Source organism: Lemur catta, chromosome 20 (genome assembly GCF_020740605.2).
Source record: "Lemur catta isolate mLemCat1 chromosome 20, mLemCat1.pri, whole genome shotgun sequence".
NCBI classification, from domain to species: Eukaryota; Metazoa; Chordata; class Mammalia; order Primates; family Lemuridae; genus Lemur; species Lemur catta.
Genome location: NC_059147.1, coordinates 12,962,367 through 12,983,939, shown reverse-complemented (window position 1 = coordinate 12,983,939; position 21,573 = coordinate 12,962,367). Strand labels below are relative to the sequence as shown.

Below are 21,573 nucleotides of genomic sequence, written 5' to 3'. Positions count from 1 at the left end.
AAATTGGTGGAAAAGTGGAGTCACCCACGGCGCATGCATGTGGCGCGGCTGAGGTTGAGCAACGCGATGCTCTGGCCACCTGGTTTCAGCTTTCATGCTGCAAACAAGAGTCCTTTCTGCCATCTGTTTAGTGCCATGTTTTTCATATTTTTGTGCTTTTTTTTGTTGGTGGTTTTGCTGTTTGAAATGGCCCCAAGCACAGTGCTGAAGGGTCGTCTAATGTTCCTGAGCACAGAAGGCTGCGACGTGCCTTATGGAGAAAACACGTGGTAGCTACGCTTTTCCAAGCACGAGCTATGATGTTGCCGGCCGTGAGTTCAGGCTTAGTGAATCAACAGTGTATACAAATAAGCTGTCTTTAAACAGAAACACACATAAAACAAGGTCACGTATTGATCAGTTGATGAAAATCTTGTGACCAGAGGCTCAAAAGACCCCAACCCTGTATTTCCCCTGAGGAAATCACGACTTTATGGATGCACAACTCAGATAACGAGACTTGACTGTAGGTACAGATACAAATGATATAAATACATATACCATGTATCAGTATACATGCATACACATAAAATAACATAAATGAATACATGCATACATATACACATATAAATGTATATAAATCATGTGAATAAAACCAATATACTTTATGAATATAAGAAATACATATATTAAAACAGGTAGATGTACCTATGAAAAACGTTAACATTGGTGACTCTTGATGAACCATGCACAGGTGCTCATTGTACTGTTTTTTCATCTTTTCTGTAGGTTTGAAATTAAAAAAATAGGGACTTTTTCTAAGTTTAAAGATGTGAGTGGATAGAGAGAAAAGCATTGAGAAAAATCCCACTCTGGGGTTTGGGGCGGCCTGAATCTGAGTCTTGGGGCTCGTCCGCCCTCACCCTCCCAGGACGAGGTCTGCCCCGATAGGGAGGGCGGGCGTGGAGGGTGTGCCCTGGGCAGCGCCTGGTGTCCCCGCCACCACCAGGGCTGCTCGGGCAGACGCGGAGGGTGCCTGGTCCCCTTGCCGAGCCGCCTGGCCCCTGCCGCCTGCAGCTTCCCGCTGATCCTGTCCATCGAGGAGCACTGCAGCGTGGAGCAGCAGCGCCACATGGCCAAGACCTTCAAGGAGGTGTTCGGCGACCTGCTGCTGGTGAAGCCCACGGAGGTCAGTGCTGACCAGCTGCCCTCGCCCAGCCAGCTGCGGGAGAAGATCATCATCAAGGTAGGTTGCCTCGGGCGCTGCCTTCTGTCGTCCAGCGCTCGGGCTCCGGGTCCCACTGCTCGGGCCCAGACCTGCTCCCCTTACTAGCCCCAGCACCCGGGGGAAACTCATTTAACCTCTTGGGCTGCCTGTGTCCTCACCTGTCTTGGGGATAAGACTGCAGCCCGCCTGGTTAGCTTGCCAGGAGCATGGCATGAAGGAACGTGTGCAAAGTGCTTAGAGCTGCGCTGTCACACAAGTCCCAGGGATCTTTGGCGAACTGTCACCCTGCCCCTGAGTCGGCCCCACGCAAGGTGCTGGAGATGTTCTTGCCCTCGGGAGCTCCAAGTTGAGGATAGGAGGTGAGCAGTTGCTAAAAAAGGCTGTGTGCTCTGATGAGGCCATGGGGCTGGCGTCCCACATGTGCTAGGGGAGAGATGAGCGTGTCTGTGCCCAGGGATGCCAGGGTAACATTTGGGTATTTGTATAATTAGGATAAAGAGACCAGATATGCAGTGGCTTAAAGCATATGAGAGTTTATTTCTTCCCAGTGTGGGGAAGAATCTTCCAGGAGTTTTGAGCTCTGGCCCACAAAGTGATTCAGGGACCCACAATCCTCACATCCTGCTCTGCTGTTTCCCAGGGCAGGGTTTTCAACTGGGATTTCACAACCCCAAAGAATCTATGGTTAGAATCAGGGAGTCATGTGAACTTCAGTGGGGAAAAATTACATCTTTATTAACCTGTACATAAAACTTCCCATTTCCTTCCATTATGCACATTGGCAATAAGCCACTTGGGGCTTTGTCACCAGCAGAAGTCACGGGTATTTTCATATCACATTTATCGTTGTCGCAGATGTTTCAGAATAATGTTGTGCCTGACACTGCTCTGGAATTATGGAGGTGATTAGATCTGCCTCTAGATCTTATTTAAGATGTTAATAAAGAAGAACATCTATTAGCATATTTCGAATATATTTTATTTAATATTTTAATAATTGTATTTCCAGATGATTGGTTTCCCTTATAATTTTATGCATTATTAACATTCTAAGAAAGGGGTCTGTAGGCTTCCCCAGCTGTCAGAGGGGCCCATGGCACAGAAATGATGAAGACTGTCTGCTCCAGGGCATTGTCCCTGTTTGTGTGGAGAGGTGTTGGCCACAGCCAAGTTCCAGCTCATAGGAAGGGACATGCAAGGGCACCCAGGACAAATGGTTTCTGGTAAGCAAGTGGATGTCAGCTGTATGTGCCACTTCTTGTCATGTTCTGTGCATGAGAACTTAGTCACACGACCTGCAAGAAAGGTGGCATCTGGAGTCTCTAGCTGGGCAGCCATTCGTGGAAGGAGTGAGGGTGGATTTTGTTGACAATGAGCAAGCTCTTAGGGAAGGACGAACAGCTGTTTGCTAGATGTCTTAGTCTGTTCAAGCTGCTGTAACAAAATACCACAAGCTGGGTGACTTACAAACAATAGAAATGAATTTCTAATGGTTTTGGAGGCTGGAAGTTCGAGATCAGGGTGCCAGTAGGAGGGCCCTCTTCTGGGTTGTAGACTGCCAACTTCTAGCCATGTCTTCACGCGGTGGAAGGGGTGAGGCAGCTCTCTGGGGCCTCTTTTATCAGGGCACTAATCCCATTCACGCGGTCTCCACCCTCATGACCTGATCACCTCTCAAAGGCCCTGCCTCTAATCACCTCTAATACCCTCGCAGTGGGGGTTAGGTTTCAACATAAATTTTGGGAGGTGGGCACAAACATGCAGACCATAGCATGAGGCAGAGAAGCGGGATGCCCTTCTAGGTTGGGGGAATAGCACACACAAGGGTGTGGTGGTGTCAACACGTGGCACATTCTCTAAATTGTCACTGGGCCACCAAGATGCCTTGGGCACAGTCCCTGTGTTCCAGGAGGTCACAGTCTGGTGGGGAGACAGATCCATCAACAGAGAAACACCAAACAGTGTGAGGGGCTTTGGCTGAGCCCAGCTAGGGGAGGGGATGTGGATGCCCCGTGGGTAAGAGCGTCAGCGCATTGGGGGTGTTTGGCTGAGACCCTCAGCTGCTGGGGACATTGCTGCTGAGATGCCAAGGGAAGCTTCCAGCATGGTGAAGAGGCATTTGCGCTTCCCTGTTCCCAGCTTGTCTGTAGCTTCCTGCTGTTTCAGTGAGGGCTGTTCTCTGCGCATCCCCAGGGATTTTCCAGCTCTTGTTCTAGGGTGTAAAGTACTGAGGGCCCGTCCTCAGGCACCCACCGTCCCACCCATGATATACTCTTGGGTGGCTCAGTCCTTTCTATTTCAGGAAATAGCATTTGTCACACCATCAGATGATCACTGTGAGCCATGCACTGGGCTGGGCGTGGTCCTAAATACATTCTTATTCAGTCTTGTCACGACTCTACGAAATGGATAATCCCAGCCCCCAGCCCCAACCCGCTTTGCAGATGTGGACACTGAGGTTTAGGGGTTAAGTGGCTCAGCTGAGGTCACACGGTTAGTGCCTGCCAACAAAATTGTTGAGGGCCAAGTTTGGATCCTGTGTTTCCATGCCTGTATAAAATATGTACATCTAATATGTATCAATAAAAACAAATAAAGCTCACTAGAAATGATACCTGTAGATTCAGCAAATTCATGTCTAGGAATTTATCTAAGGGAATGAATGAATAAATGAATGAATGAATGACTGTGTAATAATAAAAACACCCAGGACACCAAGGTCCTGCCTTGCTGTTTGCACTTTAATGCCCATTGGCTTACGGGATCCGACAGGGGCTGTCATCTCCCCATTCTACAGGAGAGGTTGCCGAGACTCTGATTGTCCCTTGGCCAAGGTCACACAGCTAGTAAGGTGATAGGCCCTGGATTTAAATCCAGGTGTGACTCCCAATCCTCAGCTCCTTCACCAGGTCATTGCATCCCTCAGCTTGCAAATGCTTGCCCGGGTGGGACTTCAGCACTCCCAGGTGAACGTTGCTGTTGTCTTACGCTTGCAGATGAGAGATGTGAGGCTCAGAGAAGTGTAGCTACCTGCCCAGGGTCACACAGCTAATAAAATAGTAGAAGTGCTGTCTGAATCCAGATCTTTGTAGTCTAACCCCCAGGGGGCCTCCTGCTGCCCCGCCCGGCCTCTTCCTGCTACACGGGCTGTGGAGGCTGCCTTTCCCTGTGTGCTGGGCAGTGCCAGGCACACGGGCCTGATTATTCACCAAATACTTACTGAGCACTTACTAGCTGCTAAGTGCTGTCCTAGCACAGGAGACTCAACAGGGAGCAAAGCAAAATCCCTGCCCTCCTGGGGCTTATATTCTAGCCACGAAGACAGACAAATAGATACATGTAGGGGTAAGAATACAGTAAAACAAAGCAGTCCTGGGGTTAGGGAGTGGCAGGGACGGGAAGGGGATGTGGGCTGTTTCTAGATCAAGTGGTAAGGAAAGCTCTGGGGGTGGAGCTGAGTGTGGAGAGAGGGAAGCCCGGCAGGGACAACAGGCCGTGCAAAGGCCCTGGGGTGGGACGATGCAGGTGAACGCGTTCTGGCCAGCCGATGTGGGTGAGTGCTTGCTGGCCTGGAGACCTACACTTGGATCTCAAGGGAGATCGACCATGTAGATTTTTTCCTCCTTAGCATAAGAAGCTGGGCCCCCGAGGCGACGTGGATGTCAACGTGGAGGACAAGAAGGATGAACACAAGCAACAGGGCGAACTGTACATGTGGGATTCCATCGACCAGGTGGGCCCGGGTCCCTCCTCCCACCTGCCCCGTCCCGGAGCCCTGCCAGAGAGCTCTGAGAATGTTGCTGTCTTATTCCCGTTTTGAGCCAAGTGAATTTTTGCCAAGGGAATTTATCTTCATACTTAAACTTTTTCTTTTGCATTTTTAATGTATTTTGAAATAATTTTATATTCAATATAAGATGTATTTACATAAACAGTGCAGAGAATTCCCATATACCCTTACTCAGCTTCCCCTAATGTTAACATCCTACATAGCATAGTATAATTTTCGTAATCAGGAATTGACATTGGCACAATGCTAGTAACTAACTTAGAGACCTTATTCCAGTGTTACTACTTTGTCCACTCAGGTCCTTTTTCTGGTCCAGGATCCAGGCCAGGATGCCATAGTGCATTACTTGCCCTGACTCTCTCCTGCCTTCCCATCCGGGATCATTCCGCTGGAAACCTTATTTTTCAAGCTCCAATGCCATTTTTCAGATCTGTTAACCTAATGTGGAAATCCATTTGAGCGTAATTTTACATGTCCGCTCTCATATCCTAGATGTAAACATAAAAGATGGCAATATTAAGTAAAGAATTAAGTAAACATTTACCATGAGTAAATGTTGAAGGTAAAGTCTTTAGTAGACAAACTGGCCAAAAAGTCCTGGAAGTCTTAAAAGCAGATGAAATAGGAAAAGACCACCATGAAGATGCATAAAACAATCCCATCATCCATAGAGGCTGCAGATTAGATGAATATGCAATAGAAATCAAATATTAAGTTGTATCTGTTTAAGTTGTGTCCTTAGACACACAGATTTAGTAAGTCCAAAAAATGCCTCAAGAAGCCAAAAACAAATCTATGTTTTAAAAAAAGAAATATCTCAAACGGGGTTGAATTCAGTGAAATCACCGTAAATGTCTGCAAAGGTGGGGAAGGCAAGTCCCTAGTGGATGCTGGGGTGATGCCAGGCAGGGCCCCCAGCTGCAGAGTCGAGGGGCGGAGACCTCGGGGAGGAGTAATGCCTGTTTCGCTTTCTAGAAATGGACTCGGCACTACTGCGCCGTCGCCGATGCCAAGCTGTCCTTCAGTGACGACATTGAACAGACTGTGGAGGAGGAGGCGCCCCAGGTAGGGGAAGCCCGGCTGCTCTTGCCCTCCGGAGCCGGCTAGTCCCTGGAGGCCCCCAGCGACCTTCCTGTGGGGCTTCCCTTATCCTGCGGCTGTTGCCATGGGGATCCTCAGCTCTAAGGAGCCTCCACTCTGGGTACCAAGGCCTGGCTGGCTCCTCTCTGATTGGCTGGCCGGCCCAGGTGCTTAACCAATAAGGTTTGGGGCACGTTCCTGCTCTCTGAAGGGCCTGATTGGCCTTTGATGGAGGTCTGGGATACCTGGGGAGGATGGGGGTATTTGGACGCTCTCTCTAGTCCCATGCTGCAGCCTGGTCCCAGGCTTCCTGCCCTCACCCGCTCCCCTCCAGCTGCTGGCCATCTCTCCTGCTGTTTGTTTTCTTTTCTTTTCTTTCTTTCTTTTTTTTTTTTTTTTGAGACAGAGTCTCGCTCTGTTGCCCAGGCTAGAGTGAGTGCCGTGGCATCAGCCTAGCTCACAGCAACCTCAAACTCCTGGGCTGAAGCAATCCTCCTGCCTCAGCCTCCCGAGTAGCTGGGACTACAGGCATGTGCCACCATGCCCGGCTAATTTTTTCTATATATATTTTTAGTTGGTCAGATAATTTCTTTCTATTGTTAGTAGAGACGGGGTCTTGCTCTTGCTCAGGCTGGTCTTGAACTCCTGACCTCGAGCGATCCACCCACCTCGGCCTCCCAGAGTGCTGGGATTACAGGCGTGAGCCACCGCGCCCGGCCTCTCTTACTGTTTCCTGAGTGCAGCCCCCGGGGCATCATGGCTGTCAGGATTCCTGTAGAACATAATTAAGGGCTCTGCTGGGGACCCCTTACCCCGTGGTGTCTCAGGACACCAGGAGGCCCCATGAATGGGGCTGTCAGAGTAGGAGGCAGGCTGGGAGGGCAGCAGGGGCCGTCGTCCCAGCCCTCTCGGGGTGAGGACAGGCTGAGGCCAGCCTCTCTGTGCCATCCAGTGCCCTGAGTGAGGGTGAGGCAGAAGGACCGGTCTGGTAATGCCGGGGTCTGGTCCGAGAGGCTTTAAGAAACCCCTCCTGTCTTTGTGGCCCAGGATATACCCCCCACAGAGCTGCATTTTGGGGAGAAATGGTTCCACAAGAAGGTCGAGAAGAGGACGAGTGCCGAGAAGTTGCTGCAGGAATACTGCACCGAGACGGGGGGCAAGGACGGCACCTTCTTGGTGCGGGAGAGCGAGACCTTCCCCAACGACTACACCCTGTCCTTCTGGTAATGCCGCCTGCCCGGAGCACGCCCGCCTTCCCCTCGGAGCTGGCCCCTGAGGCGGTGTGGCCAGTGGTTCTCGCTCAGGCTGGGACTAGAGTGAGGCCAGTGAGATGCTCACCTGGGTGCCAGGGCACCAACAGCCTCTGTAGTCAAGATTGACATTTCAATGCATTATTTTAAAAAACCAAAAGCAATGCAGAAAAATCTGTGATGTGCAAAGTATCAACATTTTGAACAAAGACAGGATCTGACCCTGCATTTAGACGAGCTGGGTCACTCCCATGCCCCTAATCCCACCCCCGGAGTGGGCAGTGTGACCCTGGACTATTCGCCCAACCTCCTAGCGTCTCCGTGTCCCCGTCTGTGAAACGAGGATTCCAGCGGTGGCCTTAGGAAGCCGTCACAGGGTGTCCTAGGGTGAGCTTGCTCACGCGTTCATTCCCTCCTTCATCCATCCTCCACGCACTAAACGACATTTATTGAGCACCTGCTGTGTGCCAGGCACAGTGATTTCACAGTGAACAGACAACGTCCCTGTCCTCCTGGAGATTAGAGGCTTTTGAGGGAGAAGGGCGACGAAATAGTAACTATACAAACGATACATAATTGTAGCTGTGATGAATGCAGAGAAGAAAAGGCGAGATATTAGGAAAATCTGCAACGAGGGATCTAGTGCGTGTGGGGGGATTTATGACAGTCTGGGGGAGGGATCTGATGCGACATTGTCGGGGGGCCGTCAGGGAAACTTCCTGAAAGATGACGAGACCTGAAGGATAAAAACTACGATGCTAATGACACACAGATCATAGCGGTAGCTGCCACCTAGGTGGTGCCCGCCGTGTGCCAGGCAGCATTCCAGACACGTTTTGTGTGTGATCTTGGTCACTCTTCAGGACACCTCGGGCAGGACGGAGCACCTGCTCAGGGCCACTTAGCTCATAGGTGACAGGGCTGGGATTTGAATCCAGGCTTCCTGGCTCGAGAGAGGGAGTTATGTAGGTAAAAGGGGGCAGTGAGTGGGGAAATACGGAGAATGTTCTGGAATCCGGGCTGAAGGGCCAGCCTATGCTGAAGCGCTGGGTCTGTTCTAAGAGAAGAGGGAAGGCTGTGTGGCCAGGCATCGTGTCCGCCCCCCGGGGCCCGGCTGCAGCCCTGGCCTGGCCTGTGTGCGCTGACGCCCTCCCTGTCCTTGCAGGCGCTCGGGCCGGGTCCAGCACTGCCGGATCCGCTCCACCATGGAGGGCGGGACCATGAAGTACTACCTGACTGACAACCTCACCTTCTCCAGCATCTACGACCTCATCCAGCACTACCGCGAGACGCACCTGCGCTGCGCCGAGTTCGAGCTGCGGCTCACCGACCCCGTGCCCAACCCCAACCCCCACGAGTCCAAGCCGTACGTCCCGGGGTTCAGTGGGAGGCCGATGGCCGGGCGGATCAGCTTCCCCAGCCGGAAAAGCCAGCCTGGGGGCTCTGCTGGGCCCTGATCCCTCACCCTGGCCCACCCTGTCTCAAAATTGCCCAGGGCTCCAGTTTCCAAATTCCTGCCCTGTTACCTTTGCCCTGTTTTCTCTCTTGTCTTTCCTCCCTTCTCCCTCTCCTCCTCCCTCCTCTTCTCCCTTTCCTCCTCCCCGCCTTTCCTTCCTCTTCCTCCCCCTCCTCCCCTTCCTCTTCCTCTCCTTCTCCCTCCTCCCCTTCTTCCTCCTCCTCCTCCCTTTCTTCCTCCTCCTCCTCCCCTTCCTCCTCCCCCTACCCTTCTTCCTCCTCCTCTCCTTCCTCCTCCTCCCCCTCCTCTCCTTCCTCCTCCTCCCCCTCCTCTCCTTCCTCCTCCTCCCCCTCCTCTCCTTCCTCCTCCTCTCCTCTCCTTCTTCCTCCTCCCTCCTCCTCTCCTTCCTCCTCCTCTCTTTCTCCCTCCTCCTCTCCCTTTCCTCTCTGTATCTTCCTGGGCCTGAGGTCTTGGGCTTTGATTTTCAGAGGTTAATTCTGGCCCAGTGATAGCCTCCCGCTGTCAAAGCTCCTTCCTGTTTGTTCTGAAAACAAGGAAACAGTAATGTAAAGGTTTCTCCTTCATTTCTTTATGCAGTGAAGTGAGTATCAAGTTATGCCCTGCAAAGGGTCAACAAATTCTGGAAATAAAGAAAACAACAATTTTTGAGCAGAAGGCTGCTAAAATTTGCATTTCTGAGGAGGCCGTATACCTTACAGCAACCTTATTTTTTTTTTTATTTTTGTCTATTTTCATATGGATTGCTTTTTAAAACTTGCTGTTTTACATCTCAAGAAATAACCAAAAAGCAAACAGAACCTCCCTAAAACTCTGTGCTGTGCTCCCTGGCTCCGACCTCCCGAGGCACTCAGCAGCGGCCGTGCCACCCGGGGGAGGCTGGCCTTTCAGGCTGGGTGGGTGGCAAAGCCACGTCAATTTCTTCTCCCGTGCTCCAAGCAGACCCACTCAGTCTCCTGTGTTGTTCTCACAAATTACTTTTCTCCAAGGTGTTTTGGCCAGGGAAGCCCACTGTGTGATTGCCACGGTCATTTCCAGGGCCACGTTCCAGGTGTCACCGGAGCCCATTATTCCGTCCTCCGCGGGTGGCCCCTGACAGCCTGGGAAGCTTCTCACCTGTCTCACCTGGCTGTTATCCCCGGCCTGTGCCGCAGGTGGTACTACGACAGGCTGAGCCGAGGAGAAGCAGAGGACATGCTGATGCGAATTCCCCGGGACGGAGCCTTCCTGATCCGGAGGCGGGACGGCAGCGACTCCTTCGCCATCACCTTCAGGTGGGCGTGGCAGGGGGTGGGGGGGCCACGCTCTCCAGGAGAGGCTCAGGAGGGGCAGGTGTGGAGAACCAAGGCAGAACTTCAGGTGGAGCTTTACCTGCCACTGTCGTCTCCCCTGAGCATCAACAGTGACGACGACCACAGCAATCATAATAGCAAATAGCAATAGCAATAAGCACTGCACACGTGCTTCTGATGTGCCGGGTGCGTCTGTATTCCGTGAGGTTAAGCCACTTGCTGAAACACGCAGCCAGTAAGTGGTGGAGCTGGGACCCGAACCCAGACAGCCCAGATCTGAGATGTGACAGATCTGGTTTCCTCCCATCTGCAGCTGCGGTCCGAGCATCTCTAGGACTGTGGTTCTCTGCTTTCAGCCCGGAACATTTGGTTCATCCCTCTTCCACCAAGATGGGAGAGTCGGGGGGTGTGTGGGGGGGATCCAGCCCCAATTCATGGTATCATCTCTCCGTCTCCCCGGCCCAGGGTTCCCTGCATGCTCCTGTGACGGTAACAGCTCCATGCTGAGTCCTGTACTACGTTCAGACACGGGGCTGCCCCCGAGGCCGCCTCTGATTCAGCCCTTCGCTGCAGCCTGAATGAGTCAGTCAGCAGGGATAACAGTCTCCCCCGCTTCCGCCAGCAGGGAAACTGAGTCCAGCACAGTGTTTCTCAGAGCATGCTAGTGAGGGCTGTTGCCATGGCGTCAGGACGTTGAGCTTCCCTGGCCTCCACCCACTCCATGCCTACTGGGGGCCCGAAGTCATTGTAACAAGAAAAAAAACCTTCCCTTCCCCCCACCCTCGGGCACACACTCTTTTCAAATGCTCTCTGGTCATGGTGTGGGGTGGGGCATCGCTACCCTTCACTGAGAAATACTGTCTCTAGTGGAAAGTTCGTGCACATAAGGAAGTCCCTGTAAGTATTGCTTGGTGAGTGCTACAGAGGGATTGGTCAGGCAGGGTGTTGGAGGGTGAGCAGGAGTTCTCCAGGGAAGCAGGTAGGGAGTGTGTTCAGGACAGTGGGAGAGCAGGGGTCTGGAGGAACCTCCCCTCCCTCTCCTCCCCTCTACTCCTCACATATTGGCAGAGTTCCTCTCCCTGCCAGGCACTGTCCTAGGCTCCGGGGGGTGTATACTGAACTTCTGGGTAGACTCCCACAGGAGAGGAGGAGTATCTGCTTTCAGATTCACGAATTGAAGAGATGCAGTTGTCTGGGTGTGGTTGGGGGAGATGTCCCTCAGCGGGACGAGGGGCTTCTGGGTGAAGCTGAGGCCTCAGGCTGTGGCATCCGCTGACTTGGAGCAACATACTCCAGCAGGTTGGAAAACGCAGCTCGAATTCCAGCCCTGTTCCCGCCTCCCCTTCCGATCGGTCTTCTTCTGGATGCCAAACGCGATTCTCAGGGCCCACCCTGAGTGACCTTACAGACGACAATCCTAACACTCGCCATGAGACGGGGTTTGCAGATCCCAGTGCTAGGGATGAGGAAACCCAGAGGACGGAGCCAGGGCTGACCCAGGCTCTTAACCTCAGCACCCCAGACCCCTCCTGCCCTGAGGAGCTCTTATAAAAAGTTGTACAATTAATTTTTAATTACATAAATATTATAGGAATATATTCTCTTTATAAAAAATTAAGACATTACAGTGAATACTGAAGTCCCCGTCGTCCTTCTCCTCTCAGTAGAGATGTCCTGGTAGAAAGCACAGATTTCTAGTGGGTGTCTCCATCTAGACATTTAAAAAAAAACATATTTATAGATATGCAAACCTATGGAAAATGGATAGTGGCATTTTATGTGTGGGTATTGTGTTCCATTTTAAAAACATAAAAATGGGATCAATCTGCATCTTATTTTTCTACTCAGCAGTTTCTTTTCTTTCCTCTCTTTTTTAAAAGGAATAAATATTTAACAAAATATCACTGCAAATAAACTACCGAAACAGAAGTCTTCTGGCACTTGTTTTCACAGGACTTTTGGAAGAAATGGCTTAACAGAATACATTTTTTAAAGCAATAAAAAATGTATCTCTAAAGTGCAGAATTTTTGAAAGATGAGAAGTGTACCCACAGAAACTATGTCTCTAGATATTTTCCTAATCTATTGAATTGACATAAATTTTGTACACACTTGTGTACAACATGTTTTGAAATATATATACATATAGAATAGCTAAATCGAGGTAATGTATGCATTACCTCACATACTTATCATTCTTTTTGTGGTGAGAACATTTAAAATCTCTTTGAGCAGTTTTCAAGAATACAATACACTGTTATTGACTGCAGTCACCGTGTTGTACAATAGATCTCTAGAACTTATTGCTCCTCACTGAACTTTTGTACCCTTTGACCAACATCTAACACTCCCGACCCTCCCAGACCCTGGTTACCACCATTCTACTCTCTACTTCTGTGAATTAAAACTCTTTTTAGATCACACACGTAAGTGAGATGTAGTATAATTGTCTGTCTGTGCCTCGCTTATTTCCCTTAGCATAATGTCCTCCAGGCTCATTCATGTTGTTACAAATGACAAGATTTCCTTCTTTTTTAAGGCAGAATAGTTTTCCATTGTGTATATAGGCTACAATTTCTTTATCCATTCATCTATGGATGGACACGTACGTTGATTGCACATCTGGGCTATTGCGAATAGTGCTGCAGTGAATGTGGGAGTGCAGATGTTTCTTTGAAATACTGATTTCATTTCCTTTGGATGTGGTGGGATTGCTGGATCATATGGTGGTTCTATTTTTAATTTTTTGAGGAACCTCCGTATATTTTTCATAACAGCTGTACTAATTTACATTCCCACCAACAGTGTGCAAGGGTTCCCTTTTTTCCACATCCTCATTGCCACTTATCTTTTTATTTTTTTGATAATAGACATTCTATTAGGTATGAGGTAATATCTCATCATGGTTTTAATTTGCATTGCTTTGATGATTAGTGATGTGTGGAACATTTTTTTATATACCTGTTGGCCATTTATCTATCTTCTTTTGAGAAATGTCTGTTCAGATCCTTTGGCCATTTTTAAATTGGGTTATTTATTTTCTTATTACTGAGTTGTTTGAGTTCCTCGAATATTTTGGACATAACCCCTCATCAAATGTTCAGTTCACAAATATCTTTTCCTATTCTATAGCTTGTGTCTTTGTTGATTATTTCCTAGGCTGTGCAGAAGCTTATTAGTTTAATCTCAATTGTCTATTTTTGTTTTTGTTGTCTGTGCTTTTGGGGTCATATCTGAAAAATCATCACCCAGACCAATGTCATGGAGTCTGTCCCCTTGTTGTCTTCTAGTAGTTTTACAGTTTCAAGTCTTATGTTTAAGTCTTTAATCCATTTTGAGTTGATTTTTTTGTATATGGTGTGAGGTGAGGGTCTAATTTCATTCTTTAGAAATTTTTTTTATCAGAATTTTTACAAGAATTTCTTTTGAATTTCATTTATCTAGTTTTCCCAACAATATTTATTGAAGAGACTTGTCATTTCCCCATGGTGTGTTCTTGACACCTTTACTGAAAATCAGTTGACCATAAATGCATGAATTTATTTCTGGGTTCTCTACTCTGTTCCATTGGTCTATATATCTGTTTTTAAGTCAATGCCATGCTGGTTTGATTACTGTAACTTTATAGTATATTTTGAGGTAAGGTCGTGTGATGCTTCCAGCTTTGTTTTTTCTGCTCAAGATTGCTTTGGCTATTTGGGGGTAGACTTTTTTTTTTAGAAGACCCTCTTGGCTATAAAATTAGGATCAAAATATAATTTTCCAAATGTTTCTATTCTTGCTGATAAAAGCTAATAAGACTGAGGAATCTGTTCTGTTTTAGACTTTTTCTTCCTCATGTTTCAAAAGGATGAAGAAATGAAAGACTCATTTCGTTTTTGAAAAAAAGAAAAGTCATTGTTGGGCTAGTTGAGCCACTGAAGACAAGATTTAAGAATTTGGGTTTGGAGTCCAGAGTTCTGGAGAGGGATTGGCCAAACACTTTCTGAAAAGGACCATGGAGTGACCCTTTTAGGCTTTGCAGGCCATGTGGTCTCTGTCGCAACTATGCAACTCGGCTATTGTAGTACAAAAATAGCCGTAGACAATGTATAAACAAAAAAACAGTAGGTGTGTCTCATAAGACTTTATTTACAAAAGTAGGTGGTGGGCCACTTTTGGTCCACCCACCCCTGATCTAGGCCTCTAGGATGTTCCCAAAGTCAAGTTCTGTAATTGGGAAGAAGGGTAAGGGAGTTAGCTGCTGAGTCAGTGATATTTCTTCTGAGCCACAGATTCTTCTAGATCTGTTTGGAAAAGACCCACATTATTTTTAACTCTGTCTTATATTCCACAGGAGGGCTGCACCCCGTTTATTTAACTCCCCTAAGCGTGGATAACTAGGTTGCTTCTCATCAGTGGGGCTTGCAGAGCAATTGTCTGGCTGCCAGGACTCGCATGTCAACGCTGTGGTTTCCCCCCAGGGCTCGGGGCAAGGTGAAGCACTGCCGCATCAACCGGGACGGCCGGCACTTCGTGCTGGGCACCTCCGCCTATTTTGAGAGCCTTGTGGAGCTCGTCAATTACTACGAGAAGCACGCCCTCTACCGAAAGATGAGGCTGCGCTACCCCGTGACCCCCGAGCTCCTGGAGCGCTACAACATGGTAGGTGGTTGACTCCCTGGTGACTTGGGGAGATATCATGTCCGAGGTTATAGTTCGTCTGCTCGTTCATTCAGCAAACATTTATCGAGTACTTATCGTGTGTTTGATACTGCTCTGGGTCCTGGGGATACAAAATGGAACACAATGGGTGAAGCCCCTGTCCTCGTGCTGTTTACAGTCTAGTGCTGGGGGGCAAATGATAAATGAAATAAAAACGATACGCATGCAGAGTGCTGGGGAAGGGGTTCAGAGGGTGGTCCAGGGGGATCTCACCGAGGAGGAGGGAGCCACGCAGCTGCCAGGAGGAAGAAGGAGCAAAGGCCCTGAGGGGTAGAACTGCCTGGAGGTGCAGAGAGGAAGCCAGCGTGGCCAGAATGGAGTGAGCCGGGTGGGGTGGAACTAAATACTGATGTGCAGTCACCAGGGGCTGTATCATGTGGGGCCTGGGAGGCCATCGTAAGGCACACTGGCTTTTTCTCTGAGCCATTGGAGGACTCTGGGCACAGGAGACCTTTTGTGATTATTGTGTCTCAATTCCTATCGCACAGATTCGTTAGTTTACTGAAAAGAGATTTATTGTACCCCAACCGTGTGCCAGGAACAGTTCTGGATGCTGGAAGTACCATGAACGAAGTCTGCCCTTGTGTAGTTTGGTTTCTGGAGAGGAGCTATAGAAAATGTACGGTTACATGAATAAGATGTTTTCGGGTAGCGTGAAATATAATGAAGCAATTGGTACAGGATAGGGTGAAAGGGTGGGTGCCGCATCAGGTTGGGGGTGATCAGAGAAGGCCGCTTTAAGAGGATGAAAATGTGAGCTGAGATCTAGAAGACGGGGGTGACTCAGGCCTGGGGAGATGTGGAGGAAGAGAGGCCCTAGGTAGGAGAGTGCCCACCTGGACGTGACACGGGAACAGAAAGACAGCTGAGCGGGAAGGGAGCAGAGCGGGGAGGGATGGGTCTTGGCAGCCGTGTGCTGGTAAGTGTTTAAACAGCTCTCCGGGGGAAAGGCCCTGGTTTGTAGCATTTGCCACTTTCCGTGGTGTAAACACTTCCACGTGGCCAATTTCAAGGTACCAATGGGCTGTCGTGGATCGCGGGGTGGAGTTAGGAGGGGACGTATGTAGCGGGCCTTTGCAAGCTATGAGCTTACTCCTGCACACTGTTGGATCTTAGGACTGTGCTTTTACAAAGGAACGCAGTGCCTGACGCACGGTAGGCCAGGATAGGGCCTTCTCTGATTTCGGGGTATTTTCCAAGTTTGGAGGAACTTCTTTATAGCTTCTTACCATCTCTACCCACAGGAAAATTCTGTGAGGTTTCAACTCTTCTACCAAAGGATAGGCAACCACAAGGAAACCTGCATCCTCTTTATATGTAAGGGCTGTTCTAGGGGCATGGCTTGTTCTATCTATTTGTCTTTGTTTTCTTTTGTTTTTTCTTCCAGGAAAGAGATATAAACTCCCTCTATGATGTCAGCAGAATGTACGTGGATCCGAGTGAAATCAACCCTTCCATGGTACGGTGCCCATCCTCCTGTTCCCGCTGTCCCCTAGTCACTAGGTAGACATGGATTCCGTTGTCCCCTGCCTTGTCCCATGGCAGTTATAACCAGGCAAGGGAATATTTTGGAAAACCTGGTTAAAAAAAAAGAGAAGAAATGATGATTGACAATACGAAGTCTAGTTTCAGGGAAAAGGTTAATGGAATTCCATCCGAATACGACTGCCTTGCTAAAATTCTGAGGTTTGATGAACCACCTTTGGGCCAAATGGCTTCTAATTAAAAGTCTTTCAAATGTTTTTTGCTCGCTGACTGAGCCGGCAGTGTTTATAAATTCCATTTGGTTCGCTGACCTCCTTGCCGTGCAAACGCTATCTCCTTTTCCCACCCCGATGCTGTGGTGTAATTTCATGCAGGTAGGGATGGATTTTACTCTTAGCCCGCGGCTCCTCCTCGCTCTGGTTTCATCTCAAATTTAGTTTGAGCTGGTGGAGGAAGAACGACGGTGCATTTTCCGTTTGGGGGACCATCTGGCGTACAATGAGCATACAACCCCCCGACAGGAAGGGCCCCTGGTTGTGGACTCTGTTGAAATCCGTTTCTTTTTCTTTTTTTAAATTTATAATCCTTGGCCAATGCAGATCCTTTCAAAGTGAAGTCTTGAAAAATCGTGGGCAAACTGAGCTGTGTGCAAACTGTATGAAGGGATCTCAGCCAGCAGCAAAGACTTTTGCTAGAAGTGAAGAACATTTTGGTGATGACAAGGGTCACCCCTTTTCCCTGTGTGTAGGTTTTGCAGATTTAACTGGGGCCTCTTAAGTAACTTCAGGCAGACTGGATCTTTTGCTGCTTGCTGGGATGGTAGACTTGGAGTTTATTTTGATGGGCTTGGGTTTTTTTCCTTTGCCCCTTGAAATATAATTTCACAAAACGCAGGCGGCAAGCTCAGATGTCCATGAAGGTTAGGCAGACAACGTGAGCGAGCAGAGCTGGCCCAGGCATGAGAAACATTCCACTGTATCTGACAAAGGGGTGCAGGTTTGGGGACAAATGGCAGCTGGCATTTGGCTTCCTGGCAGCCAGATGGCCGGGGTGACGGAGACTTTGGAAAGCTGAGGAACACAGACCCCATCTCCAGGGCAGCCACTCCGCATAGCACCGATTGTCACCTCTCGAGAGGACAGGCCAGGTCTTCCGATTTCTCAAGCCAGGCCAGTAATCCAGACGTTTTGTGTGAAATCTCCCAAGTTTTAAATTGTGGCAGCTGAACCAAGTTTTAGAGAAAACCTTCCTACACTGAGTGAGCTGAGTAAAAACACGATCGTACGCCGAGTTTGACCTCAAGCCGCCAGTCTGTGATGAGTGTCTCAATGTGAAATTATTACTGTTATGACTGAAAAATGATGTAGCAGTTAAACACATTGAAGAAAGGAGAGAGAATCAGCCCTCGTCTCACCACGTGCGAGCAGCAGCTGCCTGCATTTTCGGGTCTTCGTCCCTTCTGGTCTCTGCCCACCTGGACATATTTTCCCGTCACCGCCACCTGTCCCTGCCATCTTTATTGTACGTTATTTACTTGCTGCTTGGTCACACGTTGGTTTCCCCATTGCTGATCTTCACAGTGACTGTTGTCGAACCTGATAGGCCAAGCGATTTAGATGAAATACATAGATTAGAATTTTAATTTAAAAAAAAAGTGCTGGGCGATTCTGCCATCTTAGCCATTCCCCATCAGTGGCCATGTGGGGTGTTTCCAGCCTTTGCCTCTCAAGTTAATGCTACAGTGAACTTCTCCATGCATAGGACTCGGGGTCTCTTTTGCATATTTCCTTCGGGTAAGTCCTTGGGGCTGGGATGACCAGATGGATAATCGTAGGTAACACAAGCCAGGCGTTGTTCCAAGCCCTTGGCAGCGGTTTGCTCATTAATCCTTAGAGCAGCCCCGTAAGGCAGGTACTGCTCTTGTGCCCATTTTACAGATGACAAAACTGAGGCATGTAGAGGTTGACTAATTGCCGAGGTCACGCAGCTAGGAAGGTGTGGAGCTGGAAACGGACCCAGGCAGTCTGGCTGGGAGGTGTGTGCTTTTAACCAGTTGGCTCTGCCATACTCCTGCTTGGTCATCCAGTGGATGGCTCGTTTCTCCTTAGTTGATGAGGAGCTTGACGTCAGGACCTCTCCTGCCATCTGCCAGGCTGGAGGCTTCCTCCTCGTGGAAGTCGTTGTAAGGCACCCGCCACTGGTGTACCTTCCTGTGGCCTTGGAGCCTGGCTCTTGTCTTTCTGTCCAGCCTTGAAACAGGATACGCAGGCAGAGCCTTCTCCGTTTGAGGGGCGTTGGGGAGAGAAGGGCGGTGGCTCTGTCGGCCTCCAGTGGGAGATCCCCATGACAGAGCTTCTAGACCCCATGTTGCTTCCAGTGGAACATCAGGAACTAGGGGAACAACTCACATGAATTGATCCAGGTCTGGACTTAGCCACTTACCGGCTGGTTTATCCTGGGCAAGATACTAATACTTCATTTCTCTGTGCCTCAGTTTCCTCACCTGTAAAATGGGCATAATCATATGACTACCTACCTGTTAGGGTTGTTGTGAAGATTAAAGGAGAATACTATAAGGCTTAGAACAATGCTTTGACTATAATGAGCCCTTAAGAAACGCAGGCTGTCGTCAGTTTTATTATTATGTGCATTATCTCACTCAGTAGTCTCAGCAGCCCTAAGTACATACATACATTTAATTCCCATTGCACAGATGGGGACATGAGGATCAGAGAGCCTCAAACTTACAAAACCACTAAGGGGCAGAGCAGTGATTTGAACCTACCTGTCTGACTCCATAGCGCGTGCTCTGAGATAGTTCCACTGGATTCCTTGTGAAATCCCTGCTCCCGTTTCCTGTGGGTGGGAGGAGAGGGAAGCCGCCGATATAAACAGGTTTGACAATTTCAGAGGTTTTCCCATTAATATTTGCTTGCTGTGTGGGTGTTCGTTTTGTCACGGATTTACGCTTGCGAGCAGAAGGCATTAAAGAAAATTCATTGAAGAAAAATTGTATCCCAAGTAAGTTTTATCTTACTTATTTCTGCCAACAGAGACCCCCCTGTGATGCATTTCGCAGAGGAGTGCCTCAGTTACTCGCACAAAGTGTTGGTGTCCTGTGGGAGTCTAGTTGGGGGACCACTGGCTTACATGAAAATAGTGGTGAGGGCCCCAGGATGGCCAGGCAATGGTGTTGCCCTTGAACTTCTTGGAGGGTTGTTGATCACAGGCACCATGGTGGTGGTCATGGCTTAACCTATAAGTCATAGTCTTTCTTCGCGGAGGAAATTGAGCAATATTAGGTCACTCCTATGCGACTTTTGGGGACTTCGGTTCCTTTGCAATGCCAGCCCCCTGCCAGCAGATGGTGCTATAACCATGGACTGAAGCCCGCTGCTCCCTCATGGGAAGAACCAAATGGTGCCAAGGAATGCAGATGCCTCCTCCTCCTCCTGTCACCCGGCCTGACCTTTTCCTTCTTGTTTTCCCCTGAAAGCCTCAGAGAACCGTGAAAGCTCTGTATGACTACAAAGCCAAGCAAAGCGATGAGCTGAGCTTCTGCCGTGGCGCCCTCATCCACAATGTCTCCAAGGAGCCCGGGGGCTGGTAAGGCTGAGTGGGGGCTGGGCTGTGTGGCAGGTGGACTTGACCTCTCCCCTCTTGGTGGTGAGACTCAGGTGCTGGCTGAACTCTGACTCCCTTTGTCTGTCACTCTGGGCTGGCTCTGACCTATTGTGCTAAGTCCTTGGGTAGGTGGCTGGGTGCGTGCACCATCTGGGAAAGCGGATAAACTACAATGTTAACAGTTATTATATATCTTTTATATCATCATATATTGTATACTGTTATATAATAACAACAGCAGCTACCATTTATTGAGGTCTTACTCTGTGCTAAGCACTCTGCTAATAGTCTCCATGCATTGTCTAACTAAATCTTCCCTATAGCCCTGTGGTTATGAATGTGATTTTCCCCACTTTACAGATGTGGTAAATGAGGCTTTCTAAGGTCACATAGCTACTAAATAGCGCAGGCTCTGCCCATTTCACAAGCTTGTGCATTATTTTAAATTCAAATTCATATGCTATTGCTTAGTCCTGTGGTCTATGCAATGCCCCCATTCTGAATTGAAGAGAGTGCATTTTTAGGCAGTTACTTGAGTGTGCTGGGCTTTAGATACCTCTTCCTTTTTTTCACCTTAGAAGAAAAATTCACTGCTCATTGATAGGTTCCTGGCAAGTGGTTTTGTGGGGTGACTTCTACCTGAGAGCAATAAGAACTTGCTCATAACCGTGCACACTGGCAGAGATTCAAGCACTTCACAAGACTGGCATTTCTTCCTCCCACAAAATAGCTGGACCTGGCTTAAAAATTTTATCTGAATAGTAGTGTGTAGGGTGTATTGAATGCTTGTATGTGTCAAGTACTGTTTTAAGCACTTCACTGGAAATAACTCATTTGATCTACAGGATGAACATATAAGGTTGGTTCTGTTGTTGCCTGCATTTTACAGATGAGGAAACTGAAGCACAGAGACATGCAATAACTCATCCAGGGTCACACAGCGGGCTGAGATTTGAACCCTTCTGACTCCAGAGCCCCTATTCTTAACCTCACTTATCTTCTAGGTCCCTCCCTGTTCTCCTGCAAGGGGCCCTAATTCAGGGATTTCCAAACTTTTTCTTTAAAAATGAGAACTTCATCTGAAATCAATTCTTACCTGGATCCCTAGAATCAAAAATTGGTAACAGCACAAGATCTGAGACCTAAGATACAGTGAAAGGGGAAAAAAAAGAAGAAGAAAAAAAAAGGGCAACAGCAGAGTTATCTGTTGAAGATGGAGCAGGGCTTGGAGCTGCCTAGTTTGGTCCCCCTGCGGACATCTGCTGTCCCCACTGCAGCCCTGGGGTTCCTCCTTGGAGCCTCCCGGGCCCAGTTTGCCAACCAGTGTCGTCCATCTGCTTCTCCCCAATTCAGCGGTTTGGCTTTGCCAAGGTCCCTCCCTTCTAAGTGGCACAGGCGGAGTTCAGGCCTCTCCCAGGCCCCCTGGCACTTCCTCATTGTGCCCCTGCACCTGCTCTGCTGAGTTCTGGTCCTCACTGGGTGGTGGGCGGAGCCTAGACAATTACTCCAATTCACAATTTTGCATTATGTGTGAGACAGCCTCATGCCTCTGATGCGGAGTGATCCAAATGTCTAAGGCTCGTGTCCTGAGATGAATTAAGAAGCTGGCAGAAGTTCCTCTGGCGAGGGACAGGGGTGGGGGGTGGGGGAACTGCCCGTTTCTCATT

General features: G+C 48.9%; 1 protein-coding gene across 1 annotated transcript in view; it reads left to right on the top strand.

The window, feature by feature from the left end:
• PLCG2 (phospholipase C gamma 2) overlaps nt 1-21,573 on the top strand; it is a 131,238-nt gene that overhangs the window by 80,394 nt on the left and 29,271 nt on the right. Inside the window, exons 14-22 of the mRNA XM_045534038.1 lie at nt 1,057-1,225; nt 4,836-4,940; nt 5,973-6,062; nt 7,125-7,300; nt 8,493-8,693; nt 9,956-10,075; nt 14,557-14,737; nt 16,185-16,256; nt 19,779-19,888. Of these exons, the coding sequence (XP_045389994.1) occupies nt 1,057-1,225; nt 4,836-4,940; nt 5,973-6,062; nt 7,125-7,300; nt 8,493-8,693; nt 9,956-10,075; nt 14,557-14,737; nt 16,185-16,256; nt 19,779-19,888 (1,224 nt within the window). The remainder of the gene's footprint in view (nt 1-1,056; nt 1,226-4,835; nt 4,941-5,972; nt 6,063-7,124; nt 7,301-8,492; nt 8,694-9,955; nt 10,076-14,556; nt 14,738-16,184; nt 16,257-19,778; nt 19,889-21,573) is intronic.